Source organism: Spea bombifrons, chromosome 1 (genome assembly GCF_027358695.1).
Source record: "Spea bombifrons isolate aSpeBom1 chromosome 1, aSpeBom1.2.pri, whole genome shotgun sequence".
NCBI classification, from domain to species: domain Eukaryota; kingdom Metazoa; phylum Chordata; class Amphibia; order Anura; family Pelobatidae; genus Spea; species Spea bombifrons.
Window position 1 is genome coordinate 53,664,712 of NC_071087.1, and position 18,088 is coordinate 53,682,799.

Here is an 18,088-nt window from a genome sequence, read left to right on the forward strand (position 1 = left end):
CATCTTGGCTATGTATGTTCAGTAGTAGGGCCAGTAGGTCAAATGCTTTCCTGGCAGAAGTGAATGAGGCTTGAAATAAACATTTCTTTCTTGGATTAAGTGTTTTTATTAATCCAAATAATCCCGATGGAAGAGGCGTACGCAGGGAATTGCTTGATTGTAGATCTGTCACCTTTTAAGTAATAAAAAAAGTTTTGCAGCCTTATGTAACTCTTGTTACAGCAAATAATGTGCCCCTAGGAAAAGACCAGGCTCAGTTAGTAAACTGTTGAAGTCATCAATGAGAGAGGTGATAAAATGGGCTGGAATATTTAAATTCAGACAAATATTTCATGAGAGAGCTGTGATCCCATTGCCACTTTAGCCTCGTCAATGGTAGTGTTTTGATTAGACTATAAGTTACTACTTAAGTAACTACTAGTTACTACTACTTAACATAAGCAAATATAAGTTGTATGGCAAATCATATACACTGATATCTGCTCTGGTGAATATAGTAGTTGTATGAGTTTTGCCACTTATAGATAGATGTTGCATGATTTAAAAAAAAAAAAAAAAAAAGAGATCCCAGAATAATCTGTTAAATCCCTTCTGGTTTTATACTTCCCTCAATGTCAGCAGTTACTCCTTGGGAAAAGTTTCAGGTGTATTGGAGGCATTACAACAAAAGCAGTTAGCTCTGCGCCAGCAATGCTGGCTCCTGATTTTAGGAGAGTCTGTGCTTTCAAAAGACAAGCTGACCTCCTGTGCATTGTCAAAAAATCTACACACCAGTGCAAAAACTGCCGGATGTACGATACATCCTAAGCATCTTCTTCACACCTATTAGTCTAGTCTATCCATAGGCTCCTGAAGGGGTTAACATAAGCTTGCAGCATGTTTTCTCTATCTTTGTATTGGTCTGTTGATATCAAACGTTTATTCAGCTGTTTTGTCTACAATGATAAACAATCTCAGTGGGTCCTTTACAGTAGACTACTGGCAAACATACACTACTTACCTTATGCCATGGCTAGACAAATCCCAAGATTGGAACCAAAGCAAAAAAAAAAAGTTCTCTGCTGGAGAACCCACATGGCCCACATGTTTTGTCTCTGACATAACCGATTCCTGAATTTATTTCATAAAATGCACATTTGCTGCCTATGTTACAAATTGTCATACCAGGGGGAAAAACCAAGGTTCGTATTAGCTGGATGTTCAAGCTAGAAAATAGAGGACATTTCGTGTACCGTATTTGGTCGAATATAAGACTAGGTTTTTTCAGAGCAAGTGCCCCTTGCCTCATTTGCGAGGTCATCTTATAATCAGACCTCAAATAGAGGTCTGGCGACAAGACTAAGATCCAGGTCCCCAGCAGCGCTACAGGGGACCTGCATCCTCCTCTCTGGCAAGCTCTGCGCTGCCGGCACTTCCTCTGGGGCTTCTATGACCAAGCGCCGGCATGACTTTCCGGTGCTCCATCATAGTAGCCCCAGCAGAAGTGCCGTTGGTAGCGGAGGATGTCTGCACACATCGCTCAGACGTTCACCGGCTGCCAGAGAGGAGTATCCAGGTCTCCTGCAGCGCTGTGGGGCATCCTCCTCTCTGGCAGCCGGTGAACGTCTGTGCGATGTGCGCAGACATCCTCCGCTTCTGCCTGGAACTTCCGCTGGAACTTTTATGATGGAGCGCCAGCGTGGCATGAACTTCAGATGCTCGCGTCCACCGGCTGCCCCCACTAGACACCAGGGAGTCTGGTGCACGGGGGATATGTCTGGGGATGCGTTGGTAAGTTTGTGGGGGAGCAGATGTGCATAATAGGGAGGGCAGGTTGGCAAATAAAAGTAAATAAAAACAAAAAATGTATTTTTCTCAATCATAGTTTTTATGAAATATGAAAAAAATAGTTTACATGTAAATATTTACTAGTAAAATGGTTTTTCCTATAGGGTAGTCTTATATTCAGGCATCCCCCCCCTAAATTAATATTCAAATTTTCAGGGGATCGTCCTATAATCAAGCCAATAGGGTAAATTTTGTCATACCCCATAATCTCACAGAATATTTACCGATCATTGAACCATGTCGAAAGTAGTAATATACTTTGTGCATTCGACACGGATTGTTTTTACAGACCCCACATGAGCCTCTAGGCCTAGGGCTAAATGTATGTCACTTAACTAGTGATCAGTGAAGCAATTTGAGCCAATTTGATTTCCAAGGAAGGAAAGAATGAGTATGGTTGCCTTTTTGCATTCTAGGGTTTCACCTGTTGAACATGCATACCAGCTCTGCACTGAGCCAGTTCACTATTCACATAGTCTTTTTTATTTTTATTTAATTTTTTTCACCTTTTTACGCGCTGTCGTAAAGTGGCATCATGTTAACTTGTATAAGTAACGCATCAACTCCTGGCTACTGTGTGTGTGCAGGTAACTTGTTCCCTGATATATGTATATATAATATATTTGTTGTAGGGCAATACATATTGAGACCCTTATATAGCGCCATCAAATTCCATAGCGCTGTACATTGGGTAGACAGGACACAACAAGTAGTGTGTAACATAACAAATTGACTTACAGGGACAACAGGTGAGGAGGGCCCCGCTCAAACAAGGGAGGTCAACATCATTTGTGCAAGTATTTACACACAGTGCTGTATCTCGGGCATATGTGGAAAGCACTCTTTGATTTAAATGGGAGCTGTTTCTTGCCATTGACTACCCCCCACCCCCCCCATTATTGAACAATGTATAGTGTCTTTCTGGGACACTAAACTAAACCTTTCAATGTCCCTCTAGGGCAGGGGTGTCCAAGTTGTTTCTGCAGTGGGCCACTTCATCAGAAATGTATGTATGTATGCGTGGGGCTCACTAATTTTTCACTGAGAAAATTACCTTTTAGCTTTATAATGCATATTAATACAAGGTTAATTTGGCGATAATGAAAAAAACAGTGGACAAACAGTTTTTTGAGAAACCTTTGTCATTCTATCAATACTAAATTACTTAAATTACTTACACAGTATGAATGAGTATACGTGAATGAGTTAATGAATGTTTGTGAAGAATGGGTGGGGGGCAGGGCACAGGGAGGCTGTAGGTAATGTGCATGTATTGGCTATATTAAATATATGATTATTAACAGCAATCACACTTTGATGCCCAGATTCCAGCATGTACTGGCTGCCTGGGCATGATAGGAGTGTGATTGCTGTTAGTAATCCTATATATTTAGTATAGCAACGACACTCCTATCATTACACTTATATCATGTCCATTGGTAATAATGACCCTCTCCTTGCCACGAGGAACAGCTTCTGTGGGCCCGCCCCCTCAAACGTCACGTGTTTTAAAGCTGCACAGTGGCAGCTTTGAACTTCGCGGCCTTTGAATGTGGTCTGCCGGCCCACGGACCGGCAGACCACGGCGTGCGTGAGCAGGAGGGGCGATCCGTTCCTACTCACGTGGGCTGCACCTGGAAGTCCGACGGGCTGTGTTTGGCCCGCGGGCCACATGTTGGATGCCCCTGCTTTAGGATATCCTTGCCTGCTACAGCTTAAATCAGATATAGAAATACCCGTTTAAGTGGATACTTTACTATTACTATTTGTAAAAGTACTTTGACTAGTATTGAAATACGCTTTACTTGAAAACTAAAAAGCACTTCAGGTCGGAAGTTTTGTTTAACACAGTGCCATCGTGTTACGTAGCGCTGTACAATGGGATGCGCAAAGTTTGCTGAGCCAGCATTTAAGCTATATTGTGTGCACGTAAAATACCAGGAATGTGTTAAAAGGGGCAAATGAGTGCAAAAAAGGACACGACAGAAGGGACCTCTCGGCTACCGAGTGCATATGATGGCAGAAGTGTTCCTTTAACCCTGACAATACTTGTCATTTGAGGGGAAAAAATAAGCTTTGTTGCTTTTCCATTGTCGCTGGCATGGTATAGGGTACAGAAAGGTTTGTAACAAAATAGTCCTCTGCTATACACACTGGAACGCGTTCTAAATGTTTGCGGGTTTTCTCCATGGGGAGGGTCCTGATTAACTTTTGACTCTTAAGGGAGCGAACAACTCCTAGGTCATTTGAACCGTGCTAGAATAGTTTTTTATGTATATATTTCTCCCTCGGGCTGAGACTATATGAAATCTGTTCAGCCTGCCGTGGATCGTTTAATCCACTCATGTCTAGGCAGTCAGTACTCCACTTCTAGCCATCCACACAGGCCTCAGCCAGACCCAGTGTCTATAAAATGAAGCAGCAGAGATAGATGTGCCAAACTGATCGTGTCCCGAAAGGTTTGCCTGTGTCCGAGCTCTGTGAAGCGTCAGGATTATGCCGTTTCTTTGATCAAATTGCTTCTGTATAATTAGAGTACGCAGATGTATCGCATTGTACTATAGCTTGACATACCATAAAACAATGTAATTTTAGGGAAAGCTTCAGGGAAGAGGGCTGCTATAGTGATTTAATTGTGCATTATTATATACATAGGCCATGTTGTGTATGTAAAATCTATATCGGAACGTGCACTGAGGGGAAAAGGGCTAATTGAAGTGAAAAACACATAGGTAGAAGACATGGAGGCACTTTTACTACTTTAATGTATTTTTGTTTCAGTCGATTGTTTCAGTCGATTACCACTTAACTCTTGTCATAATCCAAACGTACCTTGTGTGCTGAGTAAGTGATGTGGTGAATCCATGGCTGTCGTTGCTATTTAAGCTCTAAAATATTATGCATATAAAAATTGTGCACTCGCACCTCTGCGCTTCAAGTTTCATGTACATTTAGAATTGCTTAATGCAGTTCCCAATAAGCCTTTTCTAGGATAAGAGTATTGGCAATAGAATAGGTTGAATAGAATAGGTTGTACTGTAGAGCTCAGTGGCTGTCATAGGACGTCACCTTTGCCACAAGTTGAAGATCGCTATGCCCAAAGCCAAGTCTTTGCTGGAGTGATGAATCACGCTTCATTATCTAGAAGTCGCATGGTGTGGATGCTACCAACAGGGATACAAATCGCCTGAAGTATGATAGAGAAGGGATAATGGGCTGGAGCTGTTTCGTGTGGTTTGGGTTAGTCCTCTTTGTATCCTGGTGCATTAATACTAACCTGCGTTTTAGACCATTGTGTACTACCAACTTTGGGGCACCGCTTTGAAAAGTTTGGCGTGTAGGAACTCTAGTGGCCTGCGCAGAGCCATATTAAAAGAAAGCCTTTTATGTCCTTAAAAACATGTATAACTTGTGTGGGTACACAAAAAATGAAAAAAGGGGTTCAAGGTTAAACACGTCGTAAAGTGCTTAAAAGCTCCAGATCTATGGGTACAGAGTACCCCACCCCCAGCCACTATTCAAAGCATGGAGCATTTGTCAGCAAACTTCTTGCACATGCTCAGTAGCGCTCCCATGCTAGTGAAAGGTAGCTGAGGTCCTATTGAAAGCAAGTAGCAGTTGTCTATAGCATGTATGCCATCTGAACGCTGCAGTAGCTTACCAGCCGTCAGCTGCTTCAGCTCACGCTGACTCCACTTGGAGAGCCGCTCGGCATGTACAGGAAATATGTTCCGCGCTTACTCTTCCTCGGTACGGTAGAGACATCAATGGAAGTGTGAAGCAAGACAAGTCATCTCATTGAAGATTATATGTACAGTTTGATCGTAGAATCTACCTGCGACATAACAAAATACTTAAATAACGGCTACCAGACTGTTCTTTAGCTTGGTTGAAACTCTCTGGCCAGCAAAATGTTTACATGACAGAACTTTTAAATTGACACGGAATGAATGGAACTTGACAAGGTTGCGTACAGATGATATTGAACGATAGTTTCTGAGGATGCAGTTAGTGTATGAAGTACAGAAAATGACAAACCTCTAGCACTGAAGCACATTGGTTTTAATAATGGGGGGGGGTATGACCCTCCTCAAAATGCCCTCTGGTTTTGTCTTTTAACTTAATATTGCAATGCTTATTTAGGTGGAGTCCTTCATTTTGGACCAGGATGATTTGGAGAACCCAATGCTGGAGACTGCTTCCAAGCTACTTCTGTCAGGAACAGCAGATGGCACAGATCTAAGAACAGTAGACCCTGAAACACAGGCCAGACTTGAGGCGCTGCTTGAAGCTGCAGGTAAGGATTCATGGTTGCACGTGTGCCTGCTCTTTTGGTTGCTTAAAACCTTCATCAACAAGCAGACTATCCAGACTCAAATTAGCAGTTTATGTCGCTTTTGTGTGTAGGTCATTGGCTTTAGTTTAACAGCTTTGCCGTTAAAAGCTATAATTTAGGAGAATACACACTGGCCTTTCTTTTAAATTCATACAAAATCTCCATAGAGCAATGGTTATATTCAAGCTTTCTCATAGAGGGTTTGGGTGCCTTAAATTAATTGGATTTTTTCTCATAGAAAAAAAACAAGATAAAACATTAAAATAAGATAAACAAGATAAAACAACATAAAAATTTGTGTGAAAATGTTTTACTACAATTTCACTGAAGTAGAAGCTTAGTCAGTCCCATATATATTCTGTATGTGAGGAATACATTTATATAGTGAATGTTTTTATTTTTTTTTCTTTACAATCGATTTAGTATCTGCATGCGTTTTGCTTGTAAAGTATTGTATTAAAAAAAAAAGCCCTTACTGGTATACCTTAGCTGTATTAGATGGACACCATGTTTAGGTATACGTCGCCCAAATTACAGCGACACATATTTAAATGACACATTTTATTATTGGCTTTGTGGTTTTTTTTTTTTTTATAAACCTTTCAGTTTCTGTTGCGCATTGTTGTCTTATCCCCCCTTTGTGCTCTTTTATCCGGTTTCCCCTTTGTTGCTCTCTGTATCGGTAGAGTATATAAAGCAGACCTGTTACTTTTCCCAAATTCTACATGTAACAGTTGACTTCAACCATATGATTTATTATTTTTATTGGTTGCTTCAAATATATATATATATATAAATACAAATGACTATTACAGTCAGAATCTCAGTGAAAAAAACTGTGCATCCCTGCTACCCTTAAAAGACAACAAAAAAAACAGCTGGTTTAAATTTGTATTAAAATGTGGCCGTGAACATTTCACCCAGTCAAGTAATTAGGTAGTAAATGTACAACTTGGTGTCCTTCTGCATGTCTACAGCTTGCTTGGAAATTAACATTTAACTTGACATTTATTGAACACATGTTTTTTACATTTTAGATGGAAATCATTTGACGTAAAACTTGTTTTCACAAGCAAGCTTTCAGTATAGCATGGCAGTGCTTTGATAGGTGTAATATTTAAGCCTTCTCTACTAATAGAGTTTCTTGCACGGTTGGTATGTACTAATGCTAAGCTTCTTTTTTTTTTTTTTTTTGTTTTCTTACATTCACCTACTAACTGGCTTGGCGACATGTGCTAATAAGGAATTGGTAAATTATCCACTGCTGATGGTAAAGCGTTCGCAGATCCTGAAGTACTCCGCAGATTGACATCCTCGGTCAGCTGCGCGTTGGATGAAGCTGCTGCTGCACTTACCAGAATGAGAGCTGAGAGCACCTCTAATGCAGGGCAGACGGACAAGTAAGTTAACTCCACAACATGGTTAACGTCAATGATTTAACATGCCAATTAAAGGCATCTTTTACCTTATTTTATATTGCTGATTGCTGGTTTACTAACAATAGAGAGGCGGTATTATTTGTAGTAAGTGGGCACACAGTAGCAATGCAGAAACTTAAAGCCATGTGCCTTTTAGGAGATATTTGATCTATGTTTAATGTGTAGAATTCTATCTATAATGTACGCAGAGCAAGTTTTTTTTCCACAAGTGAGTTTTTTTTTCTTCTTTTTCTTACATTGGAGTAATAGTGTTATGGTTTGTGGTGCAGTGGGACATTATTTTGTTTACATTATTTTGTATATGAAGATAGGTTTGTGTATGAGCTGTCCCCAAGTAGTGAATATATTGGGTATGACTTCTGACGTTATATATTTTTTTTCTTAGAGTTGAAATACATGTTTGTTTATTTTACAGCCGCAGTTTAGCAGAAGCTTGCTCTGAAGGAGATGTGAATGCAGTGCGGAAGCTTCTTATTGAAGGCCGCAGTGTCAATGAGCACACAGAAGAAGGGGAGTCCCTTCTCTGCCTCGCCTGTTCAGCGGGGTACTATGAACTTGCACAGGTCAGAACAAATGGTTGTACAAATTAATGAGATTTATGCTTTGCCTCTTTGTTAACACAACAAAAATTAGTGTTGAAATATTGCACATCAAATATTTCACACACAAACTATAGCAAGGTTGTACATTGGTTGAGGGCTGTTCTTCAGCATTACAGTGGCACTAAAGTATCATGAAAATGTCATGCTGTCTTTAGAACAATTGTAATTGTACAGCGCTCCGGAATTTGATGGCGCTATATAAAACAATAAAGAATAACGGAAGGTTTTTTGTGTGTACAATATGATGGTTGACTAGAGTGGCATAAAGGAACGTATAACCTAGGTTGCCTGTGTATTAAATCAGTTTTCTTTGGTTCCTTTAAGGTTCTTCTGGCTATGCATGCAAATGTAGAAGATCGAGGCATAAAAGGAGATATAACGCCTTTGATGGCTGCTGCTAATGGGGGACATGTGGAAATTGTGAAACTGCTGCTAGCCCATGATGCTGATGTAAACTCCCAGTCATCCACAGGTTGGTTGTTTTTTTTTTTTTTAAACATTAAGTATGGTGTTTATCCCCTTGAAGTCAATTGAAGTGCCAAGCACGTCATGGAAATACATGCAGTTCGTAACAATTGCACATCATGGAATTATATGAAATAAGAAAGTAACCAATGATTGCTTTCTTTGCTCAGCTGGTTTTGGTGCAATGCCTCTATTAAGGCATCTGTCTGGAGAGCGATCACAGACGCCATAGTGAGAGGCAAGCTGCCTCACAAGATAGGGGTGCCCAGTAAATGTAAGACTTCCTTGAGGGTCCATCCAGAGGTACGGCAGGCAATGTAGCCCAGCTTACTAATCACTGTGTGATAAGTTAAAGAAAAAAAAAATAGAAAGTTTAAATAGAAATTTAGTAGTAATAAAAAATAATGCTGCGGTGATGTCACAAGGAACCATCCATTTCCAAAATGTAAAAACAAAAATAAAATTGGCGCTGTCTTTCCACAAATCCTGGCAGAGAAAGTTTTCAAAAGTATATGGTTTGAGGGAGGTAAATTGAATTAGCAGACTTACAGGATGTTCCAAATAGCACACGGATGCAGGATGACGAGATGTCAAAATTTTTCATATTTAAAAATGCTCACTCCCAAATGTGACCTTTTAGCCCCCAAACAACCTAACAAGCCTATGGTTTCAAAATAGCAATACACTACCACTCCCATTAGCTTTTCTAGATGGGTAAATGTTTGGATAAAGTCAGTATGTAATGTTATGTCATGTTAAGTTTTAATGGTAGATTAGTGTTCTTTGGTGAACAGATTTTACAGGGAACTTTTATGTAATGGTTCTATTTGTTGTCCCTTCTGTAGGAAACACAGCACTTACCTATGCCTGTGCAGGGGGTTATGTAGAGGTTGTTAAGGTGCTGCTGGAATCCGGTGCTAGCATCGAAGACCATAATGAGAATGGTCACACGCCACTTATGGAAGCAGGAAGTGCTGGGCATGTGGAAGTAGCCAGGGTCCTTCTGGAGAACGGAGCAGGAATTAATACTCATTCCAACGAGTTTAAGGAGAGTGCACTTACTTTGGCATGCTATAAAGGTAATTACAATTTGGTTCCCCTTTGTTTCTGTGCACCTGTAGTTTCTGTAGTATTCCCAAATCATGCTACAGTTCACTACACTAGACAGGCTTTTTTGAAATAAGTTTTTTGAAAATATTGTTTTTTGCATAATTATCTACTAGACAACAACCCTCACTCCTTATCGTAGTGCTTGTGGTAAACCATAGAATGACTTTGGCCTTAATCACCTAGCAAGACATTGAGTATTGAACGTCTATGGTGCAACAGACTTCATTAGTGTTGCAATAAGGGATCAGGTCAGTGCGATGTTTGATCAAAGGAAGTCACCCAAAATATTCAGTCTAACTAGTCTTCTTTAAAACGGTCTCTTAAACACAGCATATAAAAACGTTTACACTAAATGGCAAACGACCATTAAAGACTTATAGTTTTAATAAATGTGTTCAATCATGCTGAAAATGTTAAGTGATGTCTTTGCAATGGCACTCCCTCTGTTGTCTTTAAACATTGAGTTTAATTTATATTTCTTACAGGGCATTTAGAGATGGTAAGGTTCCTTTTGGAAGCTGGAGCAGATCAGGAACACAAGACTGATGAAATGCACACTGCCTTAATGGAAGCTTGCATGGTAAGAAAAATTAGTACATTGGTAAAGCTCAGGTCAAGTTCTTAACCTGAGTTTCTGCGCGTTGACCTAATGGGCAAGATATATTGTATGAACCTTGCCAGTCTGGTACTGGTTCTTTAAACTGTGCATCTGTTCTCCAGGGTCCCAATATGCATTTGTTAAATGGGATCAAACACAAACTGAAAGGGACCACTCACCTTTCATATGCAAGTCCATATGATGACTGGACTGTCCATTTAATGATCATGTGACCAAAAAGTCGTCACTGTTAGGATTGTTGCCAAATAAAATAGTTTGTTTTAGGTTTAAGCATTAAGAATACAAATTCACAGATCTGCTCGTGTTAATTCCTTAGCATACTAGAAAATCTAAGACAATTTTTGTGTCTAGGTGGGACAATATTTTTACAAGAATTTGACCAAATGAATTAAAAGGTTCTTGTCCTAGAAATAAATGCAACATCAGACCACTATTTTTAACTAGGATTCAAGTATATATATGTATATTTATGTGTACATCTTTGAATGCGTTCAATGTATCTAGTTGGGCATCTGTAAAGAAAAAAACAAAGGCTATAAAAAATGGAAATCCAGAATAGTAAGCTTTTACAAATGTGGTTTAAGTTGTCAAGCTTGATGTTATAAAAACATTTTGGAATTACTAGCTAGTTTGCATCTTATATTGTCACGAAATTGATACTGTAATTTTTAGTAAACACATGAGTCTGCTTTGTGGTGCTGCAGCATAATTGTAATTTGCATGCATTATATATTTATCTGTTATTTTTAGGATGGCCATGTCGAGGTAGCTCGGCTGCTTCTTGACAGTGGAGCTCAGGTAAACATGCCAGCGGACTCCTTTGAGTCACCGCTAACACTGGCAGCTTGTGGCGGACATGTAGAGCTGGCAGGCTTGCTTATTGAGCGTGGTGCTAACCTGGAGGAAGTTAATGATGAAGGTTATACACCTCTTATGGAAGCAGCGAGAGAAGGACATGAAGAAATGGTGGCATTACTTCTGGGACAGGGTAAGTTATTTGTAATGTGTGAACATGCACTTTTGTGTCTGTGCCTTCCTGGTTTTGTTTTGCGTCTGACTAAAAAGAAAATGCTGATGAAAGAAGGAAATAAACATGAGCTAGTGCAGATTAGCTAGCAAAGTCTCATAATTAAAAATGTTCTATATCCACCTAAATGAATTTCCTTTTTTCCCAAAGGAGCAAACATCAATGCTCAAACAGAAGAAACTCAAGAAACTGCCCTTACCTTGGCTTGTTGTGGTGGCTTTTTGGAAGTAGCTGATTTTCTGATTAAAGCTGGAGCAGATATAGAGCTAGGATGCTCTACTCCCTTGATGGAGGCGGCTCAAGAAGGGCACTTAGACTTGGTCAAATTCTTGCTATCAGCTGGTATGTATTTCTTTTTAATACAATGTTTTAACTTTACCACCTGTGAGAAGTATGAATGGGAGACTGATGAAACTTGGATTCATGAACATGTAATCCCTGCATTGCATTCCAAATTAACATCAGCGAATTTAAATTTATACTGCAATAAAGACTTACTTGTGCACTGTTTTATAGGAGCCAATGTCCATGCAACAACCGCAACAGGTGACACAGCTTTGACATATGCATGTGAAAATGGGCATACAGATGTGGCAGATGTTTTACTTCAAGCTGGTGCAGACTTGGTAAGTAGGGCAGTCAACATTTTTTGTTTATACATTATTGAACCACTTAGAACCCCAATAGATTTGCTTATTTGCTTTTAGGATAGGATTAATTTAGGGGCCGTTATTTTTTCTATATACTTTGTGTATATACTCAACGTAATAATGTCTGACATTTTCTGAAATTCACACGGTGTTCCCATGCATCAAACGCTGGTCTAGTTGTAATTTGCTTGGCAAATAGCATGCCGCATATCACACTTTCAGGGCTTCAAGGTTTGTTCTTTTTTTCTTTTTTCCAGGAGCATGAATCAGAAGGCGGAAGGACTCCCTTAATGAAAGCGGCCAGGGCCGGTCATGTCTGCACTGTCCAGTTTCTCATTAGCAAAGGTAAACGTCTGTGGTGTGTTTGTTTCTGAGCAGTTTGATGCTGCCCGTACGGATTAACCCCTTCAATCCCGGGGGATATCCTGTCCTCCGATGAACTTCCGGGTTATGTCAGCAGTGACGCAACCCGGAAGGGAATGCCCGATCTGCAGTTTGAAATGTAACAGCTTTCCGGCTTTCATGCCGGGAGCTTTTACAGGAGATCGGACAGCAGAAAGCCGGCGAGGCCGGCTTCTGCTGTCAGTGGGGAGCCCAGGCTGTCAAACGACAGCCTGATCTCCCGTGCAGCAGCAGGGATGTGTCCCTGACGCTGCATGAAGGGCTGGACGTACCGGTACCGGGATTGAAGGGGTTAACGTTTACAAGTTTGTACCCCAATACAAACACTTGTGACAATCTATTTCAATTAATATACTTGTGAAACTGATATCACTTAATAAAATGATTGACAAAATAAACAGTTTTGGCATTGTGTACATAAATCTGAGGGTATGTTTCCCCAGGTTTATTTACTACCTGCTGCTGTATTCAGTTGTCATTCAGCTGAAGCTCTGTCATTAACCTTGTCACACAACTTTTAGATTGGCCTGTAGCATAGCAAAAAAGCAAAGCGTTTGTGTAATGTTTGATAATCCCAGGAGAAGAGTCCTTCAATCGTCTTAATCGCAAGTAGTCTAATGTAATTTATCCAGTAACTTTGCGCCTTTCTAGTGCTACTATGATACAGTTCTATATTCTGTAAAACTCAACTGGGTATGTAGAACATCATCTTTAAAATCTTTTCCTTGTGCTGTAGTGAACTTGTGTATTGTTTTTCCTCCAGGTGCCGATGTGAACAGGACAACAGCGAACAATGACCATACAGTGCTATCTCTTGCGTGTGCTGGAGGACATTTGGCCGTGGTAGAGTTGCTTTTGGCTCATGGAGCTGATCCCACTCGCAGACTAAAGGTACAAAGCTGCTGCTTCTTCAGAGAGGCATCCTTTTGCAAGAATGTTTTGGGGGGGTTTGCTTGTGGAATCAAAACGTGACCCCCCCCCTTCTTCCAATTGCTGCGTTAAACCTATTGTGTGAAAATAATCCGATATAACTAGAGCACTCCCCTAGGAGCAATATTTAACTTTCTTCTAAAAACTACACTGTGAAGTGTCTTGTGTTGATTATAACCTTGTTTTGTAGTAGATATTAATACTCCTGTACTATTCAAGTTACTTTGTATGTTAAATCACTATGGATGAAGCTTAGTTATCTTCTGGAATGCCTCACACTTGTTTAAATGTCAACGTGCCAGTAATAAGTGTACCTTATTTTTCTTACAGGATGGTTCTACAATGCTCATTGAAGCTGCCAAAGGTGGTCACACTAGTGTGGTTTGCTACCTGTTGGATTACCCCAATAACCTTCTCTCTGCTCCCCCGCCTGATGTCACACAGTTCACACCACCTTCCCATGATTTGAATCGGGTAATGTATTTCCCATGTTCATAGGATTTTCCAGTGTAGTTGGCTTGCCTACATCTGTTAGTGATGTGTCTACTGGGGAGATTTCTTGTACCTGTTAACATAAGTGTGTAGCAGCAAATTATGCAGCGTTAGTTATTATATATGCATGCTTTAACTCTGTGAGATAATCTTTCTATAATATGCAGGTCATAGAAATGTTAGCAATGACAGTATCCAATGTTTTAGGCTCCTCGTGTACCAATGCAGGCACTGCCAATGGTTGTCCCACCCCAGGAACCAGACAAACCCCCTGCCAATGTTGCTACAAACCTTCCCATCAGAAATAAAGGTCAGTGTTAGCTTTTCACACTTCACTTCTATTGGTTTAAGATCGGCACTTTGGGCTCACTTTTTCTTACAGTTGCTTGGATGCTAAAACCTACGTATTACTAGCACTAAAGTTTCCAAACTCCTAATGATGTCACCACTTCTTCTTTTTTTTTGTCTATTTTTACTGTAGAGATGTAGAGATGTTTTGTTAGTACTACAGACTTGAAATATTTACATTCATCTATACACTGAATTGCATTGTCTTCATTCTGTGATTTTTAGCACCCCCCCGCTCAAAAATAAAACGCATGAATACTTCTCCAATATTCAAACTAAAAGTTTAAAATAATAATAATAATAATTTGGCCCTTAAATCACATGTTGGTTTCATAAAATTTAGTACTAAAATTGGCTAATTCTGTTGCGTATTCCAAATTTAAGAGGTGTGAAATCTTGCAGGCTTTTTTTTTCTTCTCAAATAAATTGCTGAAAAAAGGTTCATACTTGGTTATTAAAAAAAAAATCTGGGAGATCTGGAGAGCCAGGAGTACATTTCTTAGTCATGAGGGCATCTTGGCTAGGCTAGCCATCTGCGGTTAATACGTTTAGTAACTTGAACTAAGGCAGTAATTTCTATGACATAACATCACAAGTGTATTTACTATTTTCCAAGCCAGCTTATCTGGATGTTGCAGGAGGGGGATCACTATTTTTTTTGCCATTTATTAAACAACCAGTCAAACACTAAAATCATGAATCCTGACCATAGACGCTGCCCTATTTCTGTAACTCCTTTATTGGTCTGTAGTACATTTGTTTATGATATTAAGACCTCTTCTTGGCACTGTAACTTCTGAAGTTATGCTAAGTTTTTTTTTTTTCCCCAGTAAAGTAAATAGAAGTAGTAATTTGAACCCTACAGGTACTGATTGTGACTGGTCTGTTCCTTATTGTGTATGTGCTGTTGTCCCATTTTGCCCACCATTCTCTCTAGAGGAGCTTTGTTATTTTTACTACATATATATCAACATTAATTTGAACCAAGCAAAGCCTGTTCAGTGTGTAAATGCTTGTCGAATATGTTTTGGTTTGTGTGTGTTTCTTGGTAGTGTCTCCCTAGTGTTTTAAATAGCTTTAGCAGTTTAATGCAAAGAAATTACATGGGTTTATTCACTAAATGTCGTTTGTAGGGTAGCTGAAATGCCGTTCTGTACTAAGAACTATCCCTGTTTAGCTTCTCATGCATGCATGAATGCAACTTAACATTGCATTGCAAAAACGTTGGAAAAGCTCCCTAGCCCAGATCAATATAGTAGTCTAATATCAAATAGCCTTTTGACTATGAAAATGACTTGGATTCCAAGGAATGCCATTGGGCAATTCTGAAAGTATTTCAGACTAATGCTAAGTTTTTTTGAGAACTCCAGTTGAATCCAGTGTATAGATGGTCAAGGCATATGAGGTGTGACAACTGTTAAATTTTGGCAGTTACCACTCAATCTACCCCTAGAAACATGAAGCCTTCTTGTTTTCACAAATGCGGCACATGAACCCATCTGGCACTATTTTGCTATTTCTATAAGACTTTTAGGTTTTTGTTATATTAATGATGGCTTCAGTGTAAGCTGTTCACCTTACAATACTTCATTAGATATCAATGTTGCAAGTTTGTGTTTAGACAACAGGTACTTGCATATGAATTTATATTATATAAATGATATAAATTCCTTATCAGTCATACTAATGCATCTTTCAGCTACTTCTCTAACCAACTTAGCTTTTCTTTTTTTTTTTTTTTCTTTAATTTTATGCTTTTTGGTTGACGTTTTCTGCTTTTTGTTTTCATTTTGTATTTAATCCTGTTTAAATGGTAGGTGCACTTTTATATAGAATACCTGCTGTTTTGTGTGTGAAAAGCTGGAGCGCAATGCAAAATTTAAAATAATTTGCTCTATCAGAGAGTTTCAGAATTCCAGCTGCTTTTTCCTGAAAATTGCCTTTTCTTTGTACAGATTTGTACATTTTGTTAAAATATGGTCCCGTTCAGCCTATCTCTAATCTTTGTGGCTATAGTACATGTGCCTATCCTTTTTCTACCAATGCCTGACAATAGCTCAGTCATGAGAATACCATTCTTTTTGGCTTCCACTTGGTTCTGAGGGGGTTTCTTTTTCACACAGCTGCTTCTAAGCAGAAGTCCAGTGGCCATGTGCCAGACGGTGGCCAGGATGCGCAGGGATACATCAGCAGTCAGTCTCCAGAGAGCATTGTTGAAGAGGCTCAGGGGAAGCTAACAGAGTTGGAGCAGAGGATCAAAGAAGCCATTGAAAAGAATGCCCAGTTACAGTCCTTGGAGCTGGCACATGCTGACCAGCTGACCAAGGAGAAGATAGAGGAGCTAAACAAAACCCGTGAAGAGCAGATTCAGAAGAAACAAAAGATTTTGGAGGAGCTTCAAAAGGTTGAGAGGGAACTGCAGCTAAAGACCCAACAGCAGCTTAAAAAACAATACCTTGAAGTGAAGGCCCAGAGAATCCAACTTCAGCAACAGCAGCAACAACAATCCTGCCAGCATCTGGGGCTGTTAACTTCAGTAGGTGAAGAAATTACAGAAGTAGACTATGCCCATTTACAGCAGGTTGACACCATCCTGCTGAAGGAGGACTCTCAGCAACCTGCTGTACAGATGGGTTTTAGCCCCATGCAGCCTCTGGCAATACCACAAGCTTTACCTTTAGCAGCTGGTGCTTTATCCTCTGGGCCCATTGCAAATCTAGCAGACCTCCAAGGAGTTATAGTGGGACAACAAGAATTGGGTCAAGCACAGCTAACTGGTATTGGGCCAGGTGTTCTCTCCGAAACACAAGAAGGTTTAATGGTAGCCAGTCCTGCACAGACCCTCACTGATACGCTAGATGACATCATGGCAGGTGGGTATTAATCAAGCAGGTTTTAGTTGTGCTTTGTGCCAGTGAAGGGGACCAGGATTGTCTTTGCCAGTGTGTCAGTGCTATTTTTTTCACCTTTGTAGGATTAGACAGGTTTAAAAGGTATATTGTTGAGCTTGCCAAGTTTATCAAAGTATATAACTTGTGAGTGTTTTCCTTAAATAATTTACTTTGGGATCTCTGCAAGGTGAGGGGTTCATTTCATAGCCACGATTGGGTATGGTGGGTTAGTGAAATAAAATTGTTGCCAAGCAGGAAAGATGTGAAAAGCTGAAATCTCTCCTGTGGGGTGGGGGTGTCCTTGATGGTTAACATGGAGTCTACCCGAAACCTACCGTAACCTATATAGAGATACTGATATTTTTAGTGAAAATGTCTGTCTAAATACATGGGTAAAAAGGCAAGGCTTTCTTTAGATGTTATGTGAAATGTTTAACAGTTTCATTTCTATCATATGCATTCTTTCTAAATCCATCTTTTCTAGGTCTGTTCCATATTATGTTGCTGTGTTACTTTACCTTCTTAGGATAACCAAAGTAATACTTAAGCTGCTTAAATTACTCATTTTTGGGAAGTAAATCTTTCCTTGTATAATGGCTACTGAAAGTATATACCTTTTTTTTTTTTAAGGATTACAAAGTAACTTAAAGTTTTTGTTTGTGGACATTAAATCATGTTAACAAACATTTTAGACTATTCCATAAAATGTTACCTGTAGTAAATATATCCCATATTTAATTTTGTGCAACCGGGTGCTTTCTTTCTAGCCCAACTAAATGTAGATGTTTTATTCAACAGCAGTGAGTGGACGAACATCTGCAATATCAAACACTCCTACCCACAGCATTGCAACTTCCATTTCCCAACCTCAGACGCCAACTCCAAGCCCTATCATCTCTCCTTCAGCCATGTTGCCTATCTACCCTTCGATTGATATTGATGCACAGGTA

At 39.7% G+C, this 18,088-nt stretch overlaps 1 protein-coding gene across 6 annotated transcripts in view; it reads left to right on the forward strand.

The window, feature by feature from the left end:
- The window catches only part of ANKRD17 (ankyrin repeat domain 17), a 42,129-nt gene that overhangs the window by 9,977 nt on the left and 14,064 nt on the right, over positions 1–18,088 (forward strand). For 2 of the 6 annotated variants that reach the window (XM_053461633.1, XM_053461638.1), the window contains 15 exons: positions 5,971–6,124; positions 7,407–7,563; positions 8,018–8,165; positions 8,529–8,676; positions 9,515–9,748; positions 10,265–10,359; positions 11,149–11,386; positions 11,576–11,767; positions 11,942–12,051; positions 12,333–12,420; positions 13,241–13,368; positions 13,738–13,881; positions 14,107–14,209; positions 16,371–17,120; positions 17,937–18,085. In XM_053461633.1, the coding sequence (XP_053317608.1) occupies positions 5,971–6,124; positions 7,407–7,563; positions 8,018–8,165; positions 8,529–8,676; positions 9,515–9,748; positions 10,265–10,359; positions 11,149–11,386; positions 11,576–11,767; positions 11,942–12,051; positions 12,333–12,420; positions 13,241–13,368; positions 13,738–13,881; positions 14,107–14,209; positions 16,371–17,120; positions 17,937–18,085 (2,838 nt within the window). The remainder of the gene's footprint in view (positions 1–5,970; positions 6,125–7,406; positions 7,564–8,017; positions 8,166–8,528; positions 8,677–9,514; positions 9,749–10,264; positions 10,360–11,148; positions 11,387–11,575; positions 11,768–11,941; positions 12,052–12,332; positions 12,421–13,240; positions 13,369–13,737; positions 13,882–14,106; positions 14,210–16,370; positions 17,121–17,936; positions 18,086–18,088) is intronic. The other 4 variants (XM_053461634.1, XM_053461636.1, XM_053461637.1 and 1 more) reach the window with 4 other exon arrangements.